General features: G+C 44.7%; 3 protein-coding genes across 4 annotated transcripts; all 3 read right to left on the minus strand.

Moving 5' to 3' along the window:
• Window positions 1-423: 423 nt before the first annotated feature.
• LOC4325198 (tryptophan aminotransferase-related protein 2-like) lies at window positions 424-5212 on the minus strand. 2 transcript variants are annotated; one of them, NM_001409417.1, is made up of 6 exons: window positions 4966-5212; window positions 4399-4867; window positions 3738-4053; window positions 1853-2136; window positions 1434-1753; window positions 424-1131 (listed from the first exon to the last, which is right to left on the minus strand). In NM_001409417.1, the coding sequence occupies exons 2-6, from the start codon at window positions 4815-4817 to the stop codon at window positions 947-949; spliced, it is 1524 nt and encodes a 507-aa protein (NP_001396346.1). In that variant the 5' UTR covers window positions 4818-4867; window positions 4966-5212; the 3' UTR covers window positions 424-946. The 2 variants fall into 2 exon arrangements, with proteins under 2 accessions (NP_001396346.1, NP_001396345.1); NM_001409416.1 differs by having other exon boundaries at window positions 4399-4870.
• Window positions 5213-14783: 9571 nt separating this feature from the next.
• On the minus strand, window positions 14784-19057 carry LOC4325199 (protein transport protein sec31). The gene is made up of 3 exons (XM_015792540.3): window positions 18646-19057; window positions 17480-17758; window positions 14784-16271 (listed from the first exon to the last, which is right to left on the minus strand). Exons 1-3 carry the CDS (start codon window positions 18964-18966, stop codon window positions 15129-15131), a joined length of 1743 nt encoding a protein of 580 aa, XP_015648026.1. The 5' UTR covers window positions 18967-19057; the 3' UTR covers window positions 14784-15128.
• Window positions 19058-21376: 2319 nt separating this feature from the next.
• Window positions 21377-25128, minus strand: LOC4325200 (galactinol--sucrose galactosyltransferase-like). The gene is made up of 2 exons (NM_001409418.1): window positions 23577-25128; window positions 21377-22719 (listed from the first exon to the last, which is right to left on the minus strand). Exons 1-2 carry the CDS (start codon window positions 24987-24989, stop codon window positions 21610-21612), a joined length of 2523 nt encoding a protein of 840 aa, NP_001396347.1. The 5' UTR covers window positions 24990-25128; the 3' UTR covers window positions 21377-21609.
• Window positions 25129-26686: the final 1558 nt, after the last annotated feature.

Consider the following 26686-nt stretch of genomic DNA (forward strand, 5'->3'; position numbering starts at 1 on the left):
AAAATTTGTTGTGTAATAATATTACATATCAGTGCACTCATGTTAGATCAATTTTGCTTGTGTTCATCATTTTGGCCCAAGTTCGCATGGACTCGACAAGTTGTATATGAATTAGCGATTTGCAAATTGTTATATTTATTTACACCCATCAACGCAATTTATTTCCATCTAACAGAGAAAACAACTACTCCCTCCGTCCAAAAAAAGACATACCCTGGGTTTTCGTATCCAACGTTTGACTGTCGTCTTATATGAAATTTTTTTATAATTAGTATTTTCATTGTTGTTAGATGATAAAACATGATTAATACTTTATGCGTGACTTGTCTTTTTATTTTTTTTTCATATTTTTTTCAAATAAGACGGACGGTCAAACGTTGGACATGAAAACTCAGGGTTTGTCTTTTTTTGGACAAAGGAAGTACTCGTTGAAACATTAGATCTTCCAAAAAAGGAAGAACAAGAACATTTATTTATTTATTTTCCGTATGTGAAATCACGCAGGCACTGATCTACATTGCAGGCCATTCTTAACCATAAAACACAACATCGAGAAACAAATATTTAAGAGAAAAAGAAAAGCTAGAGAAAAGCAAGCTCCTCTTCTTCTACCTACTACTACTACTGAGAACCTATTTGGCAGGACTTCAACTTACAAATTTAACTTCAAGAGTTGGTTCTAAAGTGTAGCTGTAAAATAGTCTAAATCCAACTCTACATCTCTAGATCATTCTGTGATAGCACTTCAATCAACCTCACTCCCATTTCGAGTAAAGCTGAAACCGTTTGGTTATGCTCTGAAGCTCTACCAAAAAGGCTCTCCAAATACTGATACAGATACACAGTTAACGGTTCTACTCATGCTCTCATGAGTCATGGGCATGCTTTGCTTGCTAGCGCACGGACGAACACGCTGCAGCGTCCTCTCTCTCTCCGCCGTCTTCTTTCACTTGAGCGACGAGAGGCGGTTGATGAAGATGTCGAACGCGTCGTCCCTGTCGAGCATGCTCACCCGCACGTACCTCGCATCCGCCCCGAACTGCGCCCCGCTCCTCGTCAGGATCTTGTGCCCACGGAGAAACCCCGCACAATCCTCCACATCCTCCCTATCGCACCGCAGCCACGCGAACGCTGCAAACCACATCCACACCGGCACACCGCCATTGATACGATGAGCAAAGCCAATGAGATCGAGGTAACATCCACAAAAATAATAAATATAGATGTGGATGTATGATAACTATTTTCAGTTTAATTTATTTTTTTTTCATCTGGTAAAAGCTGAATTTAATCTTACATGTTTATAGAGTGATATATTTCATATTAATTTATATTGTCATTTTTTTAAAAAAATTTTAATAACTATTTAGATGTCATGTAAACAATAGGGGATGCCCTCTTGAGGAATAAAAATCTTATCCATCAAATCATACCAGGGTTGGTCGCGGCGGTCTCCTTGGTGAAGTTGCAGAAGCCGGAGGTCTCCTCCGGGAGGCTGAAGATGCCGGAGGCGGCGGCAGCAGCGCGGAGCATGCTCCACCGCTCCACCATCTTGCGTCGACCAAAGTCGAACAGGCGAAGAGGAGTGGTCATCGTCTCTTTCGTCTGCTCCGGCCGCCGCTCGTAGCCGTCGGAGACGGCGGCGAGCACCTTGGCCGCCCGCATCTGCGAGTCCTTGGACACCCCGATCGTGTTCAGCTCCACAAACTTCGTCATCTTCCTCGCGATCGCCCGGTCCTTCACCAACGCCCACCTTCACACACACACAAAAACATTCAACTCAGTTTACACTACTCAAAACGACCGTGTTTCATGCACCAACCAGTTCGACCGAAAAGCTCTATCTACATACCCGATCCTGGTCCCGGCATGGCCGGTGCTCTTGGAGACGGTGAAGAGCATGATGTCATGGGAAGCACGCTTGGTGATGGGGGTGTACTGAGGCCAGTAGTAGGCCAGGTCATGGACCGTCCTGCCATTGCCGGTCTTTGGATCAAGAACAGCTTCACGGATGGCGCCGTCAGGATTGTTCGGGGAGCAGACCAGCTCAATGTAGGAGTCGCCTTTGAAGGCGTCGGCGTCGCCGGCCCACCGGAAGAGCCCCGACCGGAGGAAGTCCGTCACGGCGGGGTATGACTGCATCCAAGATCAGATCGGATCAGGTCAGTGAAACTGAAACTGAACTTAATCACTGTCAGAGAGTGAAATTCTTCAGAAAATCAAAAGAAGAAAGTCAGAGTGTGCTCTGTTTTTTTTTTCTTTTCTACCAATCATTGGTACAGTTAAAAAAATATATTTGGAACTATAATGCAAAAGGGAATAATAAACTAAGAAGTTAGCACACCGACCTCCCATGAGGGCCATAACTGAACACACATGATCTATCACTAGATATGTCGCGGGGCACATGACAATGGAATCATGAGTTCATGACACGCTACTTCTATGTTTTCTCAGGTTAATCAACTACAGATCGATCAACCAAACCACAAAAAATATAAACTAAAACAAGATTTGAACAAACAGAAATCGCATAAGGCGGCGTGCCGGCCGGCCATGTGTGACCTTATGATCAGATATTCTCATCAGTGATCAGCACATCTGCACATGCAGAGCTTCAGTATATTTTTTATGGTACTAAATAAGCAGAAGTAAGATTCAGACTTGGTTAAGCCTAATTAACAGGCCCTTTGTTAAAGAAACATGTCGGCTACCCTACAAATCGCAGCAAACCATCTATGATCAAAGCTTCCGACCCTACAAAGAAACATGATTTGATTCGATCCCCCAAGCTTGATACTATGAGATTATTCAGAGATGTTTACTAGTAGCATTTAGCGACACATCATATGCTTCATCAATCATCACCAACCATCATATGATAAAGATGGAGAGAGAGAGAGAGGTGACCAATGCAAAGAATTAGGGGGAATTAGGGGGCAGCATCAATGTGCTGCCCCACTCTCTTAATTTCAGCTCTATCACATCATTTTAGTGGGGAATGATATGATTGTGACATTAGGCAAATCCGCTTTTGCTATATATCCTTGTCGCCAAAAACATTTTTCTTTTTCATGCAGTTTGATGCAAAAATTTTGATACACTCGACAACGATGCATCTCATCTGTCACCTCTGTTTGTTGCTGTCTGGTTGAATTAGGCTGCGTTAGCGCGCAGGAGAAAGAGAGAAAGATAGTTTTGTCCTTCCCGAACTATTAAACGGTGTGTTTTTTACAAAAAAATTTATAGGAAAGTTGCTTTAAAAGTCATATTAATCCATTTTTGAAGTTTAAAATAATTAATACTCAATTAATCATGTGCTAATGGCTCACCTCGTTTTGCGTATCTTCCTAATCTCCTCAATCCTCTCCTTCTCAAACACACCCTTAGTATTGTATACTCCCTCCGTCCCAAAACATATAAACCTAATAACGGATCAGACATTTTATAGTACTACGAGTCTGGTCATACTCCTAAAGATTTGTTCTAATCAAATAAAAAGTATCTTAAAGTACTGGTAACTCAGGTTACTAAATCGTTTCTGATTGATAGATCTAACTGGACAGGATAGACATTATTATATCCAACGATAAAAAACGATTTTGTATCGTTAGGTACCGGTACCTCAAGATACTAAGCAATATGTCTATTTTCTGTATAGATTCGTAGTTAATAATACCGGTACTGGGTTTTTATATTTTTGGACGGAGGGAGTAATACTTTATGCGCTTAATTACCGAGTAGTAGGGCGCAGTGGAGACGACGCTGATGGGCTCGCCGGCGGCAGCGGCGGCGGCGTCGGGGGCGAGGGCGTAGAGCGCGGCCATGAAGAGCTGGGTGGAGCCGGTGCCGACGAGGACGTGGTAGCCGTCGACGGCGGCGTTGCCGACGACTCGGTGGAGGCGGCGCACCTGGCGGTCGAGCTCCGGCTCGAGGAACCAGCAGACGTTGGTCACGTCGGAGAAGTAGCTCATCGTCTGCCACCCCGGGATGACGACCTCCGCCGCGTCGCCGGTCTCCCTCCAGAACTCCTCGAACATGGTCGGGTCGCCGCTGCGCAGCACCCAAGAATGTCAGAACTCCATTTTCTATCTATATTTGATATTCAATCGAGTTTAGAGACGAAATTTGAACAAGGTGCATGCATCGAATCAATCGCGCGTAAATCTGGAGAAAATCCGCCATAGATCGGCGTTCGTTGGTTCATTCCTCCTTGACAATGACATGCTTTATTGGGACGAACACCTCGCGCGCGCCCACACATCCACCCATGGCAACTTGCAGATTTTTTTTCTTTGCTTCTCCTTTTCTTTTCTTTTTCTAGTTGATTGATGCCTTGATGGGTAGAACAGCTAAGAAAGGAATAAAAGAGGAGGGAAAGGAGGAGGAGGAACTCACTGGTCAAGGTTGATAACGGAATCCGTCGTCACCGCCGGCTTGCCGGTCGACGGCGCCATCGACGACGCCGTCCTGGCTCGCCGGTGGACGGCGGCGTCGCTGCTGCGAGTGGCGAGTCCGGCGTCGTGGTGGTGGTGGTGGGGAGGAGGAGAGGTGGCGTAGTGGTGGAGGAGGAGTGCGAGGGTGGCGACGTTCAATGCGACGGAGGCGAACACCGCGACGCGCCACAGCGGCATGGCGCCGGCTCGCCGCCGCGGCAGCTTCCACGGCGCCGCCGAGTGGCTGCTCCTCGGCTTCGCTTCCCGGTGCGCCGCGACGAGGCGCGACGACGGCGCCATGCCGCCGCCACCGCCGCCGCCGCCGTTGCTCGCTTGGAACCTCCCTTCCACCGCCCTCGTGCCCACGCGCAATGCCGCCATGGCGGCGACGCCGTGCACCAAGCTTGATTCTTCTTCTTCTTCTTCTTTTTCTGCTGAAAAAGGAAAAATCAGTCATCCTGGATTACAATAAAGAAAACGAGATTGCTTGGAACAGCAAGTGATTTCTTTCAAGCTCACAGAAACCAACCAATATCTCTTCAACCCCGGATCGATCAGCTGACAAGAGCTCGTGTGTTAAGCTTTGTGTTAGCTGAAATGCGACCAAAATCTGTCTTCAAGCTCGAGTCAGCTCAGAAGCTAAGCTGGGGCGCTAATTTTAAGCTGACGATAGCTGCTGGGCGCTCAAGCTGACGAGTGATGAAAGCTCGAAGCTAGTCGTAGTTCGAGAGAATTAAAGGAGGGGGTAATGGTCTAGTACAGAGGTACTAGTGTACTACAGGCTTCACAGGCACATTTATACTACTCGTACCACGAGTCCAGGACCACTCCTGAGTCCTGAGACTATGCCCATTGTTTGTTTTATTCAGTTTGCAAACGAAAATTAATCGGTGAATAAAACTTTTATATACGTGTTCTTAGCGAGTATAGGCTGAAAAATAAACTACGATAAAAAAAACCCAAAATCAACTCCAAATGTAAGGTCGAAAATTCAAATTTTGGCTGGTAAGCAAAACATATGCGAAAAGATGAGGCTGTATGTTCGAACAAAACTAGCTCGGGATACGACACATTCTATCGCTATGAATCTGAGGCTATGTTTAGTTCGGCCCAAAGTTTGAAATTTGGTTGAAATTGGAGACGATGTGACTGAAAAGTTATGTGTATACGAAAGGTTTGATGTGATGGAAAGTTGTAAGTTTGGAAAAAAAAACTTTGGACCTAAACAAGGCCTGAATAGACTTCTATAAAGATTTGTAGTATCAAGATGTGTCACACCTCCTACTAGATTTATTTTTTATAAGACGGGGGAGTAAAGATACATGATTAATTAGTCGTAAATATTGTAAATAATAAATTAATTTTATTTTTAAAGTAATTTTTTAATAAAAAATTATTAAAAATATAATATAGTACTTCGAAAAGCGTACTTAAAAAAATGAATGAGTGGAAGATAGAAAGAGGGACCGTCGAACGCAGACTTGAAGACTCATGTGTCATCTCAGCTACTATCTTCATCTGAAAGATATCAATTTTTACTTATCTCACGCATATCACCGAAAAGACTAATATAATGATTTTTCACATTTTCAAACTCCAAAATGTTTGCATCTCGTACACTGTCCAAATTCACGATACTAGAATATGTCACATCCTGTAATAGGTATATTTATTTTACGACCGAAAGAGTATGATGTATGGTAGCAAATGGCAATGCACTTAGGGTGATGATAGCTAGAATGTTGCACAACGTGCAGTTTAAAAATTTGAGGAAAAATTAAAATTTTGGAAAAGTTGCAAATGTACTTGTAGCCAACACATTAGGGGTCTTGGAGGAGATTGAGGAGAGATTGCTTGGTTCAGTCCGGTTCAACCAAGGTCTGGTTTAGTTCTCAACTTTTTCTTTAAATTTTCAACTTTTCCATCACATCAAAACTTTCTTACACACACAAACTTTCAACTTTTTCATCACATCGTTTTAATTTCACTTAAACTTTCAATTTTGGCGTGAACTAAACACACCCCAAACCAAGTCGAGTAACATGTATTGATTTGAGGGATAAATACATCCGTTTGAGTAGGAAACATCTCTGCCGTACAAGGAGTTGATAGTACTATCTGATAGTGCTCTCGACGCATACTAGTGATGAAATCCAAGTGTGCATACCTATAAACATTACATATGTAACAATGTAACTCAATACGCAGCCGGTACTACATAGGCAGATATTCCCAATAATCAATACTGCCTCTCTTTTTTTTTATATAGACTACAACTTTTATTTTTCAACATAATCTTATTAAAAATTTATGTAATTATTATTTATCTCACTTGTTTTATCATTAACGATATTTTAAGTATAATTTAGATTTTTTTATATATGCATAACTTTATAAATAAGACGAATGATAAAAATATATCTAAAAGTTATCGTTGTTATTTATTGAAAAGACTGAAAATCAATGACATAATCTATTAAAAAGACGGAGGGAGTAGATATCTCCAAGTCTTGAGACGGTGTTGGATGCATGGCGTTCCGAGGTTATCTCCAATGCAAGTGCCCCCATATAGATGCATGCTTATGTGAAGCATGCCAAATACTTCCCATTTACATTAACATTAATATAAATGTGGGAAATGCTAGAATGATTTACATTATGAAACGGAGGGGGTACCGTTTTCTCTTGTAGGATAGGAAGGTGCTAAATTCCTTGTCATGAGCCACCGATGCTTTGATGAAGCATCGATGATTAGTAGGAGCTTATGTTGAAATCTCACCACATTATATTTGTCTGAGAAGACGCTTGCACTGGAGAAGAGATGTGTTTAATTATGTACGACATATATATTTCATTTGGTTTGTCTACTACACACTCTTTTTTTTCTCTCTAAGCACCCTTATATTAGCACATCCTGTTAACGCATATTTCATCTTGTCCAAAAAAATTTTTTTGTCTGTCTAGTACTAGTACACTATACACTCTTTTGATTGCACTACGCCCCCCCCCCCCACCCACCCCCCAAAAAAAAAGAATTGGACGATGAAAGTTCGCTACATATCAATCAAATCTCCAAATGACTTCAAAAAGTTTCAGTACGATCCATATAAATATTGGTTAGCTTTTTAGGTGAATTTCACTTTTCTCATTAAATGGGCATACAATAATCAACCAGCGCACTAGCCAAATGATTGCTCTGGGTATAAATTAAAGTAGCTAATAAATCCCAATGGGTAAAAGATAAGCTTTTGGCAAAACTTTGCATCTTGATGTTTATATAAAAGGTGCAAGATGATTGTTAAGACTTGAAAAGCCTACCTATCCTAGAACAAGATTACTATCGTTATCATTTTTTTTCCTTCCATTCTCTCCATTTTAAATTACTTATTGTTCTAGTTTTGTCATAAATTAAACATTTCAATATTTGATCATCTTTTTTTAAGAAATTCGTGTAGTCAATAACATATGAATTATATATTACAAAAATATTTTTTTTGTGAATCTAACGACATAAAAATTTTATGTTATTAAACTATATGAATTTTTCAATAAAAGTTAGTAGTTAAAAGATAAAAATGTTTAACTTAGGATAAACCTTGAATAACATGTAATTTAAACTGGAGGGAGTATTTAGCACTGTGTGTGACACAACAAAAGAGTAATGCATGACAAATACAAAAACCGTTCCATTTGATTCTCTTCAAGTAATAAACTGTCAGTGCTTTCAACTTTTTAAAAGTTTGGGATGGCTTTCGCTTTAATTAGTTTATAGTATGAGGGATCGTACAACCAAAGTTTGTTACTGGTGAATAATGTGCTTTGCGAATAAATTAAGGACCGGCCAACTATTAAATAAACACACACCCATCACCCCCTAAAGAAAAGTAATGCATTCAGCAGGTGATACTATAGGTTAGCCACATGTAAAGTTATGGTAACAAGAAATTAATTAAATTGAAACTAAAAAAACGATGATTTTGACTATACAAGCGTAACAACTAACAAGGCCAAGATGAATAAGAAAACGCAAGGTGAAAAAAGTATGTAATGTAGAATCAACCAATGTAAATATGTAATAGTAGTATCAGTGGCGTTAGTGGCGTTTCAACATTTAACAGTTACTGGTAACAGTAGTATCAGTCTGTATGCACATCGCGCAGAGGGCTGGAAATATAACTTTCCATCATCCAAAAATAAACGCGCAGAGGGTTGTGGCTTGACCAACCACTGAAGATTATTTTCAAGCAAAAATAAATAAATATACAATGGCGAAGTAAACACAACTCAACTAGTTAGGTTTATTGTGATGGAATATATCCATCCGAATTCAAGTCATAGATTTGACACTGGTGCTATTATCTACGGCTATTTGTTTTTTAAGTAGTAGGTGGCGTGCCCATCAACAACGAGATATTTGTGGTGACTTCGTCCGTATTAATCTTTCAAAGGTGATCATAGTGATAGGGTGTGCATGTATATGTTCATAGAGGTAAGTATACGCTCACAGCTATATATACGTCATAGAGGGCAAGTGTGTGCATGTTGTGCGCGTTTGCGTTTCTTAAAAATATATATGAAATATGCCATGAAAATATAGTACACTATTTTGATTCAAACATGTATACAGAAGCATGTATATACTATCTTACTATAAAGTTATCCTCCACTAACTTCTTAAGCTTAACATACAAAGATACCACATCATCATTCACTAACAAGATATCACATTATCATCCACTAATTAACAAGATGCCACATCATCATCCACTAATAATCATCACATTTAAACATCATGCAAACATGCTATATCTTTATAGTTTTCATAATTTAACAGCTTTTCAAATACAAATATATTAAATTATCATCCAACATAATTCACATAATATTTCAATGTATATCTTTATTATGTTTTATAATATCCTATATACTTATATAGTTCATCCTCACTTAGTTAGTGTTTAAATGATTAATCTATGGTCCAAATTATTTTTTTCCTTTTATTCTTCTAACTAAGCCATATCACATCAATTATTTTTAGCCTTTAGATGATTAATCTGCGGTACAAACTATCTTCCTACTTTTCTTCTTTCATAAAGTCATACCACCTTACTATTTATGTTTGAATCACCATTCTACATACTATTTAAATTTAAATTATCATAAACCACATTAATTTACTTAATCTGATGTTATCTAGCTATCTTACATGTTATTTTTTTTATTGTTATCATACTAAATTCTCGCAGCAATGCGCGGGGTTTCACCTAGTTACTATAGGTTACAGCCACCAAGCACAAGGAAGTCCGCCAAATTGGCGTAGGAGATTGAATACAGAACTTTAGGGGTTAAAACCACACTCTTTTTATCACTTTACTATCAAGTGCATCTCATCACACTCGCACAGAATAGTGCCGTATAGAAGTAGTATATGCTGTACACCACTTGTGTACTGATTACAGAATGGATTCTCCCTTTGGTAAAAAGCCGCTTAATATTCCCCACCAGAAAAGAAAGTTTAAAAAGGCGCCCTTTGCAATGCGACAACCGACGCAGACCCCAAATATACTTCTTTGTTTATGCAATTCAATTTATGATATCTATCTTAAATTATTGATACTACTTCCTTGCACTTTCGTTTCTGAGTTTCTGTAAGGTGCATATCACCGTTTGCGTTTCGAGGCAGCTTCACTGGACAATTTGTGTGTGTGTAACGAAATAGAGTAGAGAGAAATCAATGGATCATATCATGAGCAGTGTAAGACCCCATACCTGATGATGGGGATGAGCTTAGCCCCAGACACTGACCGACAGAACTGAAAACTCCTTCTGTTGCCATCAAATCGGTCGTAAGATCGAGTAGATGTACATGAGTTGAACTGTTCAAAGCATGGATGCCCGCTAGTTGGAGTGACCTTTTTTTTCTAAAATAATATTGATACTGAAAAATATGATTATATTCCCAGTATCAATAGGTACGTTTGGTGTGATGAACTTTAGTACCGCTGTGAGAATGAGACGGCCTTACACCTTGTAGCCACTTGTAGATACGCCAAGAGAATTTAGCATCTTGTCGCCACTTGGGCGGGCCATCTGCTGCTGGATCCGGTGAATTGGGAGGAAGCCCACTCAATGCAGCAGTGGTGGGAGAACATGGCAAACATGTGCGGTGTTCCGAAGAAGGGACTCAGATCCCTCATCCTGTTAGTTGTCTGGGAGATTTGGAAAGAGAGGAATCGGAGGATCTATGACCATAAAGAGATGGCAACGAGCTTCCTGCTAACAAAAATCAAAGAGGAGGTTGGCCTATGGGTTCTGGCAGGGGCCAAGTGTCTACGAGAGTTCGCCCCGCACCTTGTGTAGTGTACATATTACGTGTAACAGCTTTTCTTTTTATCCTTAGGGGTTGTATTTTCTCCTGCTCTATTCACTGAAAAGGCACTATCTTGTGCCCTTTTCCGTTCAAAAAAAAGATGAACTTTAGTACGGTGGACTATGTGTTGTTAAAAATAATACGACCTCCGTCCCTTCGTTGACCGTCCGTCTTATTTGAGAAATTAATGAAAAAAAATAAAAAAGTTAGACACATAAAGTAATATTCATGTTTTTATCATATAATAACAATAAAAATACTAATCATAAAAAAATTTTAAATAAGACGAACAATCGAACATTTGACATGAACAGTGTAAAACTACACTTATTTTGGGATGGATGGAAAGATAGTATAACGTTCGTTCTGGAATTTTTAAAAATTACAATGTTAATTAGAGAGAAAAGTGTGGTGCTACTAAATAGATTGATCGATATATATTTATACAAAAATAAATTTTATTCGGAGAGAATTTCAGAAAACTACATATGTTTTGACAAAACTATTGAAAAATATTTTAACCATAGTGGACTCACTTTGTCACTCAGAGTAACAGCCCTGTCGCCTAGCCTGATAATGGGATCATGCTATTTGGCTTATTGCAATCTCCATATATACTCTATTGTCGTTACTACTACTTGACACCGTATCTTTAAAAGTAGTAGTACTTGTCTAATGTCACTGATATGTGAGCCAGAAACGACAGATTGCAATGACTTTACAAAAGGATTGCAACGATTTTACAAAAGGACATCTTTACATTTCGGATCAGAAGAGAAAAAGAAGAAAAGGCTTGATCAGAAGAGGAAGAAAAGGTTCATCAAGTGCATTCTTACTGTCCACTGCCCTGATAGAATCTTGTCGGGGCCGAGGTTTTCTCACTTTCTTTTTGTCCTCAATTCCCTGGAATTGTGATAATCCTCTTGGCAAAGTTGCCGGGGTTGTTTGAGATTGCTGGATTGAAGGTACGATGGGATTGTTCATTTTGCTACCATTTTCAATCTTATTTTATTTAGCAATTTTTTTAAAAAAACTAGCTACATTTAGTTTATTGCTAAATTTTAGTAAGTACATATGAAATCTTGCCAAAATTTGGCAATCTTATCAAAATTTTGACAACCTTACCAAAATTTGACAATGCCAAAACTTGGTAAGGTTGATAATAGTAGCAAAGTGAACAAGCCCGATACCTGTCACTGTATGTGGGCCCACTACTTCTTCACCGCGTGCATAAAGGTTTCTCTGAGAGAGAGAGAGAGAGAAAAAAAAAAGCAAGATGCTAGTGCACTGTACTGTGCCAAATTGGCTAGCTAATTGCAGCCATTGATGACCAGAAGATGGAGCTGATGATCCATGTGTTTGTGACTTTGTGGAATTGTTGTGCCAGGAATGAGGGGAACATAACTATTTGGATGATTGCCGTGTTTGTACGTACCTAGAGGCCATATGTTGCTTCCAGGTGTGCTTGTCGGGAGTGCGGACCGCGGAAGCGTTCTTTTTTTCTCCCTCGATGAAATTTTAAACAACTGGAAATTTTTCACAATGTTATTATGACTGGAATTTGAATTTTATGTTATTGTTATATGGCAATTCATAATATTGTTAAGTATACAAACGTATGTAGTGTTTCTAAAATTTGTTTTATCTACACATAGACAACATAGGGGAACGATAATCTTACTCGATGAATAGATGATATGAATAAAAAAAAGTCACATAAGGAGATACTCCATACAATACATTATGATAGCACGTAACCACCAACGGATCAGACCGTTTCTATCGGTAAATTAGGAATAAGAGGGAGGTAGTCTACGACATTGCTACCATTGTAGGAGAAGAAGCAATCAGTAGCCTCAGTCGCCATCTTCTCGCGTGACATTACAGAGTGGTGGCGTGGGTTAGCTACGACGCAAGTAGCAAAGGAGAAGGAAGTGCCCGCTTCGATGGCTCCGCTAATAGATGAATAGAGCGAGGCGGTGGAGGGGAAGACAAGGGCTAGAGAGACTGACATGTAGGTCTCGCCATCATTTTAGAGAGTCTAGATAAAAGGACTCATACAGTAGATATCAAATATGTTAACTAAAATATTTAGAGAGAGAGAGAGAGCCATTTTAGTATATTGAGATAGCTAAATTTGCTAACGAAGGTGCTTTTAAAGGTTTTTTTTTTATATATAAACCAATACATATAACACGTCTGAATGTGGCCGTGTTTAAAAATGGCTGGCTGGATGCAACAGCCAGCGCAGTCGAATAGAGCCTTAAATATAAATAGAAATTATAATAATTTATATATTTAATCTTATAGTGATTCAAAAGCTTTACGCGAATGGAACTAAATTAAAAAGGATAAAGAGCCTCAGTAGCACATGAGGTTCTGGGTTCGACTCCCCATGGAAGCGAATTTTTTAGGATTTAACGGCGTTATGCTTTTAGTGGTAGTTGACGTGCCCGTCGACAGCGAAGCGCCTATGGTGACTTCGTCAATCTCTCCAGAATTTGCCGGTTCAGTTTTCGAAGATACTCATATGGGTAGGATTTATGTGTGTGTGTTCATAGGGGTGAGTGTGCGTGTATTGTGAGTGTCTGCGTTGTACCGTGTAATTTTTAAATTAAAAAGGAAAAATCTTGAGTTTGGAGTAGTTTAAAACTAGAATCGGCTATTCGGCTACAACCACGACTGTATAAACAACAGTCCCTTGTTGACGTGTATCGTTTCGAAGAAAGCACCAAGCGCGAACACACACATCCTTTGAGGTTTGTGGTAACATATATGCCCTTTGTTAATTCTCTACAGGGAAAAAGCAATGATGCGCACGCCATTCCACACGCCTCATCACCACCACCACCACGACGCTGGCCCAAGGTCACACATGACAGTCGTGCGGGCGCGTGTGCTTTCACTGTACCCGGCGTCTGCGCCCATGGCTGGCTGGCCGGACCCGGACGGGAGGGAGGGACCATCGATCGGAGCGAGAGCTGCAGCGAGGATTTATAAAACCGCACTATTATCGTGTTTATCATTAAAAAAATAATATTTAGAGGATGAAACGATTCTCCAACAACTTTTCTTTAAAAGAAAATTATAAGTGTATTAGGATTAAACACGAAATCTTAGAGTTGAAACTATACACTACTGTACTATCAAGTGCATATCTATCACGGGTATCATATACAATAGCTTTATCAGTTTTTAAACTCGAAGAATATCTCATGATAATAACATGATGTTCATGATAACGTTAAAGCGTAGGTAGCGATAATCCTACCAATACCGATTTGGTAAACCCCGACGACCCACAGCGCACACGCACCGGATCCGCGCGTATCGATCGGCAGCAGCGTGTCGTCGCCATCACGGCGACGCGGCTGTGTCCCCGTCCCCCCCGTCGGCTGCTCGCACGCAGAGGCAGGCAACGCAGCACATGGCTGGCACGCTGCCTGCCTGTTTGCGTCGCGTGGCGCACTGTGTCTGCGCAAAGTACACACATCCGCATCGATCCGGCTTGCAGCGTGCAGACAGGTGGTGGGTCAGGCAGACACAAAGCCGGGGTTTTTTAAGCTTTTGAGCTCGAGTCGGCAGAAATGCTTATAAACCATTTTCTTTTTCTTGATCAGAACAGTAGGGTCAGAAACCAGAAACGACAAGGACGGCCAGCTTGGATGGTGGTAAAGTTGGGCCACCAGTCCTCGCGGCCCAACTGGGAGACGGGCCTGTGCCTACATTGTGGACCTAGTTGGGCCTGTGCCTACATTGTGGGGAGGCTTTGATGGATTGCAACTTGTGTATTAGTGCATGTCACCCTAGTATGACACCTTGGCACAGTTTTGCCACCTTCAAATTTGGAGATCATATATTCATATGTTCAGGCGACATCTTGAAGGTGAACAGAAATCACATCGTGCTGATCAACTTGATTGATAACAGTTGGTTGACAGTACGGATTTGAAGGACACAAATGGGGCTCAGCAATATGCTCAAGATGGTTTTATTGACAGAACACAGGAAAGCCATGGTTATGATTTAATATACCGTCATTACATGTATATAATAGATTTATAGAAAAGAACAAGGGTATCCAGAGAGACACTACCAAACTCATTAACAACACCTGTTGACTGTAGTTGCATGTTTTCACCAAGGGTAAGCAACTGAGGGCAGGCAGCAAACCAACCTATAATTGCCTGTTCAGTTCTTCCAGTTCCAGGCCATATAAAAATCTGAAGAATTCCGAGGTTGTGCGCAAGCAAGCATATTCAATAGTATTATACACAGACTGAGAAATGAGAACATCGAGCACCAATGATGCGCATCACAACTTATCGACCGAACCATCCTTTCTGGGGCTGCTGTACATCGCTGTCGTTCATCAGCTTGTCGAGCACCACGTTCAGATCCACATTCTGCCCATTCTCGGTCAGCCTCCGCACAGTTGCCCTCACTTGCTCTCTTGAGAATCCCATTGTTGCAACCTTCTCAACTACATCATCAACCGGCACCCTGTTGCCAGAGGAACCACTTGGGCTGGAATTGATAGGCACTGCTTGTGGTAGTATTTGGGCTGTGGGGAGCCTGCCATAGTTGCCACTTCCCCCAGATGATGGCCCTGAGGGAGCAAAAGGTGAGGGTGACGACTTCATCCCTGCATTGCCACGGTGTGAAGGGGATCCGCTGTAACCATATGATTCAGAGAAACCACTTCCTCCCTGTGGCCCGTACCCGCCAGCACCATAGGACGGTGGTGGGCCAGAGTTTGGCCTGCCCACAGGAGGTTCATACATGCTTTGGTTTTGCCCATAGAAAGGAGGGGCAGGTCCACTAGGCGGTGGCATATAAGGTGAAGGAGGGCGGACATTTGGTGGATAGCTCTGTGGAGGTGCATACGACATGGCTTCTTCTGGCTGCTGGGGTGCAGCGGGTGGGAGTGGGGTCGAAGGGTTAACCATTCCAGACTGAGGCGGTTGTGAATATTGAGGAAATTGGGGTGGGGTTTGGTACTGCTGAGGCGGCGCTGGGGGTGCCTGTGGCTGTGGAACTGGAGGGGCCTGATACTGCTGGTGCATGGTTTCAGTCGGCTGAGCAGGTGGAGCATAGTAGGGATCCCGTGGTAAAGCTGGCACCGAAGGAACTGGAGCAGAAGGAGGAACCGGTGGTACTTGTGAATGTGGCAGATGGCCTGGATACTGTGATGGAGGTTGGCTTTGAAGCGTTGGAGGTGGAGGAGGCGCATTTGGAGCAGGAAGGGCAGGAAGTGCTAGTGGTTGTGAAGAGGTGAGGGCTTGATGCTGTGGTTGAATGGCTGCCTGCTGTGGAGCTACTGCATGCTGGTGCGAATCTGTCTGAGAAGATCCAACATTATCTGATGCCAGGGCATCAGACTTGGGTGGCTGGAGCTTCGCAAGATGGAGCTGTGTCTCAACAATTTCCTGTTTGTCACGCAAAATCTGCACACCAGCTTGGACCTGCATGTGATGCAAAAAAATAATTATAGTGCAACAGAGTAAACCTCATAGCAGTGTGGACAGAACTATTACAAACCACTGTATATAACTCTATACATCAAATAACTCTGTTAGTACTTATATAAAAAAAATACGAGTGTCATAGTATAGCCAGGATACTAGATTAACGGTGCAGCATTAAGACCAAGTAAAAATGAAAAGGAAGGTTGAGATGTAAGTAATTATGTATGCATTTAGCCATAGCAAGGCACCTAAGTAGACCGATAAGCCCCAAAAATAGTGAAGTATTTTAGCATAGGTCGTAAAAAACTAACATAAAGCATCACGCAATATAGATGGTATTTCCTCCGTTTCACAATGTAAGACTTTCTAGCATTACCAACATTCATATATATACAAATGAATCTAGATTCATTTGTATATATATGAATGTTGGTAATGCTAGAAAGTCTTACATTGTGAAATGGAGGACTTTCAACTCAGTCCTTCAAGTATGCTAGTATATCATGGCATATCTATTCAAACAGTGACCAATTGCCATCTTGTGAATTATCTCCTGCCAACAACCACATAATAGGACAGACCACATGAAAATATATGCATCTCTACTATTATAAAATTTGAAGATGTTTTTACCGGTATTTTGGTACGTCATCCGTGTATGAGTCGGTTTTTAAGATCGTTCACTTTTGGTAATACAGAAGGAATCATATAAGAAATATGTTTAAAAAAACTCGCATGCTAACTTGAGACGATCGGACTCCTAACTATAGCTCATGATTTTCTAAAAATATATATATCCAAGCGAACTCCTATAGTGAATTTCATCTTAACTAAACCATATAACAATAATAATATTAAAATAGACTTCACCCGTTGCAACGCACGGGTATTTTTTCTAGTTAAATAAGAAATTTGGCATATACAAATAAGTCAGATAGGCAAAAGTTATCCAGGTAGACTACTCAGCTATGCCACCACGAGGGTTTGATGAGTCACAGATTTAATGAATACCAAGATCTTTGTTCGTTTTTAGCTATATCATTCATAATATATGGGGGGTAGAAGCTAATAAATAGAAAGGTACTAGTATATGTGCAACAGGAGAAGATATGATGTTTCCCCTTTACATAAAATACACTTATTTCAATATGGCCTCAGTTGCTTTGTATAAACATTGTCAGAGAGAAAGGGAGAGAGAAGCATACCTCCCTCAGCATGTTCTCGAGCTGCCTTAGTTTTCCATCAGTGCTGCCATTATAGTTGCCGATTGTTATCTTCAAATCGTCAACAGAATTTTCAAGATGGTGTGTTCTACCCTCCAGCTGTGAAAGCCTTGAACTTACACCTTCCAGTGCATGCAATAGGTTATCAGAATATTTCTTCATGGTTCGATCAATGTCTGCCATGGTAACCGTGCCGAAATTACTCCTGTCCTCCTCGTGGCTAACTTTCTTTAGCACATGGGGCTCCAATACGCCAGCACTCTTCCCCACATAAGAAAATTAATGAGTATGGGTATTGATGTCATTAAACACAGCCATCAATCACGAACAGTTGATTAAGAAAACTATGAAGAAACTCGCATGAAAAATTGAGGGGGAAAAGGGAGAAACTCATATCCATACACATGAATAGTTTGTTGACAAACAGCAGTAGTCACATACACACATGATGCTAACTAATTAAGAGCAATTAAATACAACAAATTATGGTTGATAATAGTGCAAACGAACTAGCAAATGGGACATATGGAGCACTATAAATTTGCATAGTTTGGATGCCAGATGTGCTCAATATAGTTCAGTCATAGCTTAAAAATACCTAATAGTAGTATATCATATACGTCAAAACACAATAGTCATCGTCACATTCACATACCTGTATGGTCTTTGCATAAGATCCTAAGCAATAAGTTTCACAGCAAAAAACATAATTAGACTAGCAACATAAGAAGACCTGGCTATAAAAATGTGCATGAACAGAGAGTCTCATGCGAATTCGGCTACTAAAAATGTGCATCTCAGTTAACAGTTGACATAGTTACAGTGTAAGTATATACTAGCACCCTCAGAGAATTGCAAGTGTGAGTATAAAAAAAACACATATAGAAGTTCCAAACATCTTTTATCATCGACAAAATTCTCTTGTAGCTTATTATTACCAAGTGATTATGCGTCTCAGCACGGTGCACAAGCCCAGTTCGCAAACAAAATTCTTCTTCTTACTAATGTAGGGTTGAGTTGTAGATGCTCATCTACACGAAAAAGGTTTTCGCGATAGATTTACTGATGCAAAATCATGAAACGCAGATAGATCGACAGATCTAGCGGTGGGGAGACCATACCACGATCGAAACAATAATTAAGTATACCTTCAAGTTGTAGGACGCGGAGGCGGCCTTGGAGCCGGAGTCGAGGGACCCCCACGAGGCCGGCGCGGCGGAGGCGGAGGCGGCGGCGGAGGGGGCGGTGGTGCGGATGGGCTGGAAGTCGTAGCTGGGCAGCACGTCGTCGGCGCTGCCGTTGGAGGAGCTGTGGCGGCGGCGGAGGCGGTCCTCGCCCTCCTCCTGCGGGTTGGGGCTCATCAGATCGAGGAGCTCCGGTCCCCCGCCACCGACGCCGACGCCGGAGGAGGTGGAGGCGGAGGCCGCGAGGCCGAGGATCTGCTTGTCCATGAACTGCGACGTGTTCATCGGCGCAGCTCCGCCTCGGCGGCGGGCGGCGAGGTGGGGCGGCGGTTGGTTGGTGGAGCTTGGGAAGGGAAGCGAGCTGGGAAATGATGGCGAGGTTGGAGGAGAAGAGGGAGGGATCCAGATGGGGACGACGACGACGAGTGCGAGTCGGTTGGGTTTGCCTGCCTCCTCTTAATTGGGCCTGATCTGAGTGGGCCTTGATGGGCCCGGAATTAGCGGGCTCAATTCAAGGCCCATCCTATACCTGAATTTATTTTTATTTGGAATAAGTTCATTTCGTGATTCTCAAAAGTGATCGAAATCTAATCCGTGACCCTAAACCACAAAACCGGATATCTCGACCCCCTAACTCTTAAAACCGGTACAATTTGACTCCCTCGGCGGGTTTGGAGGGCGGTTTCGCTGACGTGGCGCGCTACGTGGCAGTATTGACTCGGTCTTCTGTCCAGGTAGCGTTGACGTGGCACTTACGTGTCATTAGAAATAAAAAATATGGGTGGGACCTATTTGTCATTCACCAAAAGTACGGGTGGGACCCACTGACATGTGGGGCCCACATATTATCCTCTCTCCTCTTCATCCTCCTCCCTTTCTCTCCCTTCTCTCTCTTCCCTTCCCTTCGCACATCTGCAGGGATGGGAGCTGGAGCGCCGGTGGAGGGGAGCGCTCGAGGGCCGGCGGTGGGGAGCACTGGAGGCTCGCGCGAGGCTCCCGTCCCTCGCGTCCCCCTCCTCCATGGCCGCGCCATCGTCCAAGCGAATCTGCTGCTCTGCTTGCCTATCTGCAGCTTTGCTCGGTCGGTCATCCCTTTGCTTGTTGGCTTGTCGCTTGATGTTAGTACACACATGCACTGCTTGTTGCTACCGCTTGCTAGCCGTAGCCCTCATATCTCGCCCCTTGCCGATTGTCTCGGCAACCAGCAGGAGAATGCTTGACGCAGATGCCTCCTAACTCCTATGTGGTCATGCCGTTGTCGGCTGGCTCGGCATGCTAACCACGCCCATCGGTGGTACCACCGCCTTCCCCGCCCGTGCTGCTCCTCCCTCCTTCAACGCCGCCGCCGTAGGTGCAGAAGAAGCCACCGCCGGATGCCGCCATCTTCGAGAGGATGCCGACGTGAGTCGCGGTGGCGAGATGCAGGTGGCCCTTACGTGTTCGTGGGCGCAGCGGGAGAACTGCGGAGGCAGGTGCATCGTGGCCGGCAGAGAGGGCGTGGAGCGCAGCGGTGGATAGTGCGGTGGCGGTGCCGAGGATGGCGAGAACGCGGTCGTTCTCGTGGCCTGTTTTCTTCCTTCCGACGGCCAACCTTCCACGGCGGCCTCGATCTCCGCCACCGCTGCCGCTCTGGCCTTTGCGCGCACGTCGCTGTCGCCGCTCCAGTGCCACTCCCGGGTCTCCACCGCTTGCGGGCCGCCGCACCGCCGCCGCGGGAAGGGGGGAGGAGGCTGTGGATGGGGTTGGAGGAGGCGTTAGCCACTGCCGCTGGCTCCCGTCCAACGCTCGCGAAGAGAAAGAGAGGGGGATGATATGATTTATGTGGGCCCCACATGTCAGTGGGTCCCACCCATATTTTTTATTTCTAATGACACGTAAGTGCCACGTCAACGCCACGTGGACAGAAGACCGAGTCAATAATGTCACGTAGGCGCCACGTCAGCGAAACCACCCTCCAAAACCGCCGAGGGAGTTAAATTGCACTGGTTTTAAGAGTTGGGGGTCGAGATATCCGGTTTTGTGGTTTAGGGTCACGGATTAGATTTCGATCACTTTTGAGGGTCACGAAGTGAACTTATTCCTTTATTTTTAGACACACGGCGCGGGTGTTTACAAATCTTAATATTAACAAAATCACTGTAGACGTTATCGATGAAGCCCACCACAAAAAATAAATAGACGATCGATGAAGCCCACCAAAAAAAATAAATAGATAAATACAAGTATCTATATCAAGTCTGAATGTGAATGAGCAGCATGTTTCATCGTAAGAAGCTTCTCATTTCCCCTATTATCCGGGAGAGATTTTTCTTGCTTGTTTTAACACGTAAAGGGGATGAAGTTTCGAATTACTACAACACTATTGTGGAATTCTTTGGTGAATGATACTTCATGTTTCCATTTGGTTTATTCTCGAAAAAATTGGCATTGCAAAAATTTTGGCAACCAGAACCAAGTAAAGCACCAACAATTCAAAAAGATAGCAACAAACCAAATACTCAACTTCACCAAAATGTTGGCAACACCTATATCTTGCCAATGCAAAAGCTTTGGTAAAGATTGCATTTGACCACAGACCAAACAGGACTTGTATCGAACCATTTTTTTTTCTAATTTCAAGGGGGAAACAATTTTGCAAAGGTTCTGTAGTCTGTATAGTGCAAAAAGCCAAAGACAATATGAATTCAGAGAAAGCAAAACAAGCCCATCCGCGCAAACGAGGAGATTGATAAAGTAACACTTGCATAGTTGCATTAATTCACATTAACCAGCGTTTAAAACCCGTAACAATGATAATCCAACCGAAACCAACCAGAGCTAAGCAACTTACAAAGCTCTCACACACTCAAATTATTTTCCGACCTAAGTAAAATAAAAAATAAAAAGACCGAAAATTTTGTCTTAGTCTCTTTCCAGCATTGAACCACACTAGTAAAAGTACTCGACACGCGACAGCTTCTTCGACGACCCGGTCCACGGCACATCGACGGTGACGATGCCGTCCTCGTACTTGAACTCCGCATCCTGGCCGTTCACCTTGCACAGCCTAGGCCTCGCCGACGAGTACGCCACCATCTCCCCGGCGCCCTTCACCGCCACCTCCGCCGCCACGTCGCCGTCCTTCCTCGCCGCCTCGAAGCCCTGCACGGCGCCGCCGGCGTTCAGCATGTTGGCGAGCCCGATGGGCGCGAAGCCGATCCCCAGCTCCGGCGAGACGATGGCCCGCACGGGCGCCACCACGAGGAGCTCGTAGGTGAACGGCTCGAGCGTGAGCTCGACGGACTCGTCGCGGCGGAGCAGCTGCAGCTTCCGCGCCTCGACGAAGTAGACGGCGAAGCGGTCGCCGCCGCCGCCGCCGTGGCTCCACTCGACGTCGGCGGGGGAGGCGCGCGCGGTGACGGGGACGGAGAACCCCGCGGCGCACATGTTCCGCCGCGCCTCGCGGCTCCACCCGCCGCCCTGGCAGTTGAACGCGCCGAGCACGCCGGAGAACTTGTTCACGTTCCAGATCTTGAGCATCGTCTTCCCGTCATGGAGCGGGTCGGCGAACAGGCAGTCGCGCGTCGGCAGCGCGTAGCGCTCGCACCGGAGTATGGTCCCATCCGGCAGCGCGAGGCGGCGGAGCAGGTCGAAGTCGTGGCACCCCACGGCGTCGCTGACGTAGACGGGGCCGCCGGAGACGGCGCGGGAGGCGGCGTGGAAGGCGGCGCAGGGGTGGGTGGACTGGAACATGTCCCAGTCCGGGTGGATGAAGGCGCCCATCCACAGAGAGTTGTAGGCGCAGTGCACCATGTGGCAGCCCTGCAGCCAGAAGGTGCCGTCGGGGTCGCCGGAGGGGTCGGTGCACCAGAAGTCGTCGCCGACGCGGCCCAGCGCCACCGCCTCCGTGCCCAGCAGCATGAAGTCGTTGCAGTGCTCCATGCTCGCGATCACGCCGTTGCCGTTGAAGTGGCGCCGCACCGACTCCGTCAGCCCAGCGAAGTAGGCCTTCGCGAGCTCCACCCGACCGCCGTACTCCTCGCACACCATCTCCAGCAGCTGCAACAACACACAATCTTTCAGTCGCATTATCTCCGATTTTAACCAAAATCTTTCAGTCGCATTATCTTTGATTTTAACCAAAATCCAAACTTTGCGCTGAACTAAACACAGCCTAATTATTTTTAAGATTTTTAAACTAAATAATTAATTGATCGTAATCGTTCCGCTTTGTCGTGCCTAATGATTAATTCCTAACCACCTTAATTGATGTTTCTTACTGTTCCCCTCCCGTCCAATTCTGTCAAAATCTACGTGTCTTTCATGTACTAATTAAAGATCAATAAAATAAATAATGACGAAAAAAAATGTTTTTTTCTGGTTCCAAGTGGATTGATGTGTGGTGCTGCGAGATGGAAAACGTGGTGTCGAGATGTCAAATGTATGTGGATTTCCCTGCTCTTCAGGTCGCTGACTATCGACAGTAGAAAAGGGCTACCTAATGAATTGACGTGCAGATTTTAATAGCTGAAATAAGAATTCATGACCGTACTAAATTTGCAATCCAATCATTTTCAGGAATCGAAGACTGAAAAATGATGCAATTTCAGGCATAAAAAGCGATCTTTACCTGACATGCTAAAAGGCTGAAGTTACGAGCAGTGACGAGATATCAATCATGTGATGACTATTATGCATATTACTTAATACAATCAAGACCAAATTTTACTAACAAAATCCATCTTAGGTAGAACAAGAATATCACAAACTAGCAGCTTCCCGTTTCATCCGGTTAATCAGGAAACCTCGAGAACACGAACAAGCTTTGCTCTGCCTCGCCACGTGCACCGCCGCTTTGAGCTCCTCTACACGATCTAGTAGTAAACGGAGTGCACAAAAGTAGTTGGGAGACTTACATGGATGACGTCGACCTTGACACCGTCGATGCCGGAGGCCTGGAGGTGGGAGTGGAGCCCCTCGTAGAGCTCCCGCGCGCGGCGCGGGTCGACGAGCCCGACGCCGTTGTTGACGATCTTGTCGACGGCGAGGTCCTCCATGGTGCGCTGCAAGCCCGGCGAGAGCCTCGGCGCGACGACCTTCGCCGGCGGCAAGCCCGGCGCGCCGGGGCGGAGGCCGCCCCAGTACCCGCACAGCGCGTGCCACACGTACACCTGCTCCACCGTCGGGAACGCCGCCTTCATCTCCCTCACGAAGCCGCCCATGCCGCCCTTGTACTCCCTGAACTTGTAGTTCTCCTGGAACTTGATCAGCCTGCACGGCATCTGCTCGCCGGCCGACGTGCGGTTCATCCCCTCGGCGCCGCTGCCCAGGTCGTCGTCGTCGTGGCAGATCGACTGCCAGCCGTCGTCGATCAGCACCAGCCCCGGCGGGCACCCGCCGTCGGCGAGCCGCCGCACGCCCTCCCACACCCCCTCCGGGTGCACCTTGAGGTAGAACGCGTCCCACGTGCACCACCCGAACTTGTCGACGATCGGCGGCGGCGTCTTCTCCTCCATGAGGCGGAACGTGCCGAGGTGGGCACGGACCACCCTCATGGCGTCCTTGACCAGGTCAAACGGGTCGTCCCCCGCGTGCAGGTACACAGCGCTCCGGAACACGGAGCCCCTGACTGTGGACGACCCGCTCTCGAGGACCATGTGCACGTAGTCCTCCGCCTTCCCGGACTCGAGGCAGGCCCGGAAGGGCCCCTCGACGATCGGGAGGAGGAGGACGTAGGGCCGAGGGCCGGTCGGCGAGGACTTCGTCCCCGACTGGTCTAGGATCATCATCTGGGTCTCGTTCTCCACGTCCCTGCCGTTTGTACCCACCCAGTGGGTCGTCCACCACACCTTGAAACGGAAGATGCTCATGAACCTCGTGTCGCGGAGCTTACCGATGGGCACCACGTGGCGGTCCTTGGCCGCCGGCGCGTCGAAGCCGAGGAAGCTGCCGGCGGCGGCGGCGGGGACGTCGGAGTTGGGCACGAGGGTGGACGCCGGGGTGAGGCGGATGTTGGCCGGCACGTCGAGGAGGAACGGGTGGCCGTCCACGGCGAGGTCCTTGCCCTTGAGCGTGAACCGCGGCGGCTTGATCAGCCCGTCGACGGCGACCACGTCGCCGATCAGGTCGTCCTTGGCCTTGCTGAGGTTGGGCGCCATGGCGAGGCTGGCCTTGAGTTTCCTGGAGGCTTGGAGATCTTTGAACTGGAAGAAGAGATGGAAGCTTTGGTTTGCTTGTGTTTTGCTAAGCCTGGGGCTTTGCTGAAGAGATGGGAGGCTAATTTGCGCCCAATTTATAGAGGTTTTTGTGTGGGAGCCACAACAACTCATTCCTTTTATAAATTAAATTATATTTTTTGTCAGTTTATTTCTCTTACTGTCCTTTGATAGCCATGGAATGCCCCTGTATCTTTCCGTTTCCTTTTCGATGCTGTATGGGCTATGGCGAACCTTCCGGTGGTAATTTTTTTTTTATAATTACACAGTAAAATTCGCGTCCTTTCATGAGTTAATCCTGCAAGTAAAGTTTTATCCGCTAATTATCTTCTTCAGATCAGATTCCTTCTTTCCCTGACGAAAAAGTACAGCATCAGTAATCCAGGGGTCCATTTCCATTTGGTGATTATACATGCATCAATGGATTGTTTTCAGCAAATTACTAGCCGACGATACCGTAGCATTCTCGTAATTAATGACAGAGATTTTGTAGTGTCGCCGATGGATTCTACAGTGGACACTATCATGATCATATTGTACTTATCATGGTAATTAATATTCCTGATAATTTCCCCTGCGAAAACATCAGATCGCCTTCTCTCCTGTCGTCGTTGGATTGCTGTAAATTGCAAACGGTCGTTCAGAAAATTGTCTGGTTTCCTAGTATTTTGCCGTAAGAGGATACTAGAATTGACTAAACTGGCCAAGTCAAACTTCAAACTGTACTGATCATACCAAAATTTTGGGAGGTGCCTACTCGGACGAGCCTCTTGTGCCACGTCAACCCGGGAGGAGCACGTGGCGGCGCGAGGGCGCGCGGTGTGGCTCCACAATAGTCGGCGTGCCTCGGTAACCCATCCTCTAATCGCGTGTGAATCGATTAAATTAACCTGTAAACCCCTCCTAATCCTCCTGGTTTTGGGCAGGAGCGACCAACTCCACCGGCCGCGGCAGCAAAGCTGTCCAGGGATTTCCAGAAGAGCCCTCCTCGTCCTCCACGATTCTGGAACCCCAGCCCGTGGGCCACGTGGGCCCACCACCGAGATTTTTTTTTCTTTTTTTTTTAGTTTTTTAATAACGAGTACAAATCAATTGTAAGCATATGTGAATCAGAGAAGGGAAGAGAGAAAAGAAAATTAGGCTACATATTTATAGGGCTTGCTCGGCAAGCTGGTTGCGGCTGCACCATGTGTGTGCAGCACTGTTGGTGCTGGCTGCGCCGCAGGCCGCAGCCATAGCACATGTAGCCGAACAGGCCCATAGTCAGCTACAGTAGGGCCCATAACCAGCTACAGTACGGATTTCAATACGTTATATGCCTATAAGAGATGAAACCATATATTATATGATGTACTCTCTCCATCCCGTCGTTGACTTTTTTAAACGTGTTTGATCTTCGCCTTATTCAAAAACTTTTATAAATATTATTAAAAACTTGAGTAGTAGTATATTTAACAATGAATCAAATTATATGAAAACAATTAATAATTACTTAATTTTTTTAATAAGATGAATGATCAAACATATTTAAAAAAGTCAACGGCGCTAAATATTTAGGGACGGAGGGAGTACTAAATGTTTATATGTAACTACTATATGAATAAGCTATTAGATTGACTATAAATAATTTGGAGTTAGTAGTTGGCTATACTTGCTCTAACCTGAGTTGGTTATTGGCAGTTGGGAAACGAAGGCCGTGTTTAGTTCACCCCTAACTACCCTAAACTTTCAACTTTCCATCACATCTAAAACTTTCCTACACACATAAACTTTCAACTTTTTTTTCAAACTTCTAACTTTTCCCAAACTTT

Source organism: Oryza sativa, chromosome 1 (genome assembly GCF_034140825.1).
Source record: "Oryza sativa Japonica Group chromosome 1, ASM3414082v1".
Lineage (NCBI taxonomy): Eukaryota > Viridiplantae > Streptophyta > Magnoliopsida > Poales > Poaceae > Oryza > Oryza sativa.

What these genes read in the sequence shown, in the direction of transcription:
- LOC4325199 (XM_015792540.3), bottom strand. Translation starts at nt 18,966, where the DNA reads ATGAACACGTCGCAGTTCATGGACAAGCAGATCCTCGGCCTCGCGGCC. An exon ending in CCGCGTCCTACAACTTGAAG is followed by an intron (nt 17,759 to 18,645) that starts GTATACTTAATT and finishes TATGTGGGGAAG; the next exon opens with AGTGCTGGCGTATTGGAGCC. An exon ending in TCGAGAACATGCTGAGGGAG is followed by an intron (nt 16,272 to 17,479) that starts GTATGCTTCTCT and finishes CATCACATGCAG; the next exon opens with GTCCAAGCTGGTGTGCAGAT.
- LOC4325200 (NM_001409418.1), bottom strand. Translation starts at nt 24,989, where the DNA reads ATGAGTTGTTGTGGCTCCCACACAAAAACCTCTATAAATTGGGCGCAA. An exon ending in TCAAGGTCGACGTCATCCAT is followed by an intron (nt 22,720 to 23,576) that starts GTAAGTCTCCCA and finishes GTGTTGTTGCAG; the next exon opens with CTGCTGGAGATGGTGTGCGA.
- LOC4325198 (NM_001409417.1), bottom strand. Translation starts at nt 4,817, where the DNA reads ATGGCGGCATTGCGCGTGGGCACGAGGGCGGTGGAAGGGAGGTTCCAA. An exon ending in CATGCCGGGACCAGGATCGG is followed by an intron (nt 1,754 to 1,852) that starts GTATGTAGATAG and finishes GTGTGTGTGAAG; the next exon opens with GTGGGCGTTGGTGAAGGACC. An exon ending in GACCGCCGCGACCAACCCTG is followed by an intron (nt 1,132 to 1,433) that starts GTATGATTTGAT and finishes TGTGGTTTGCAG; the next exon opens with CGTTCGCGTGGCTGCGGTGC.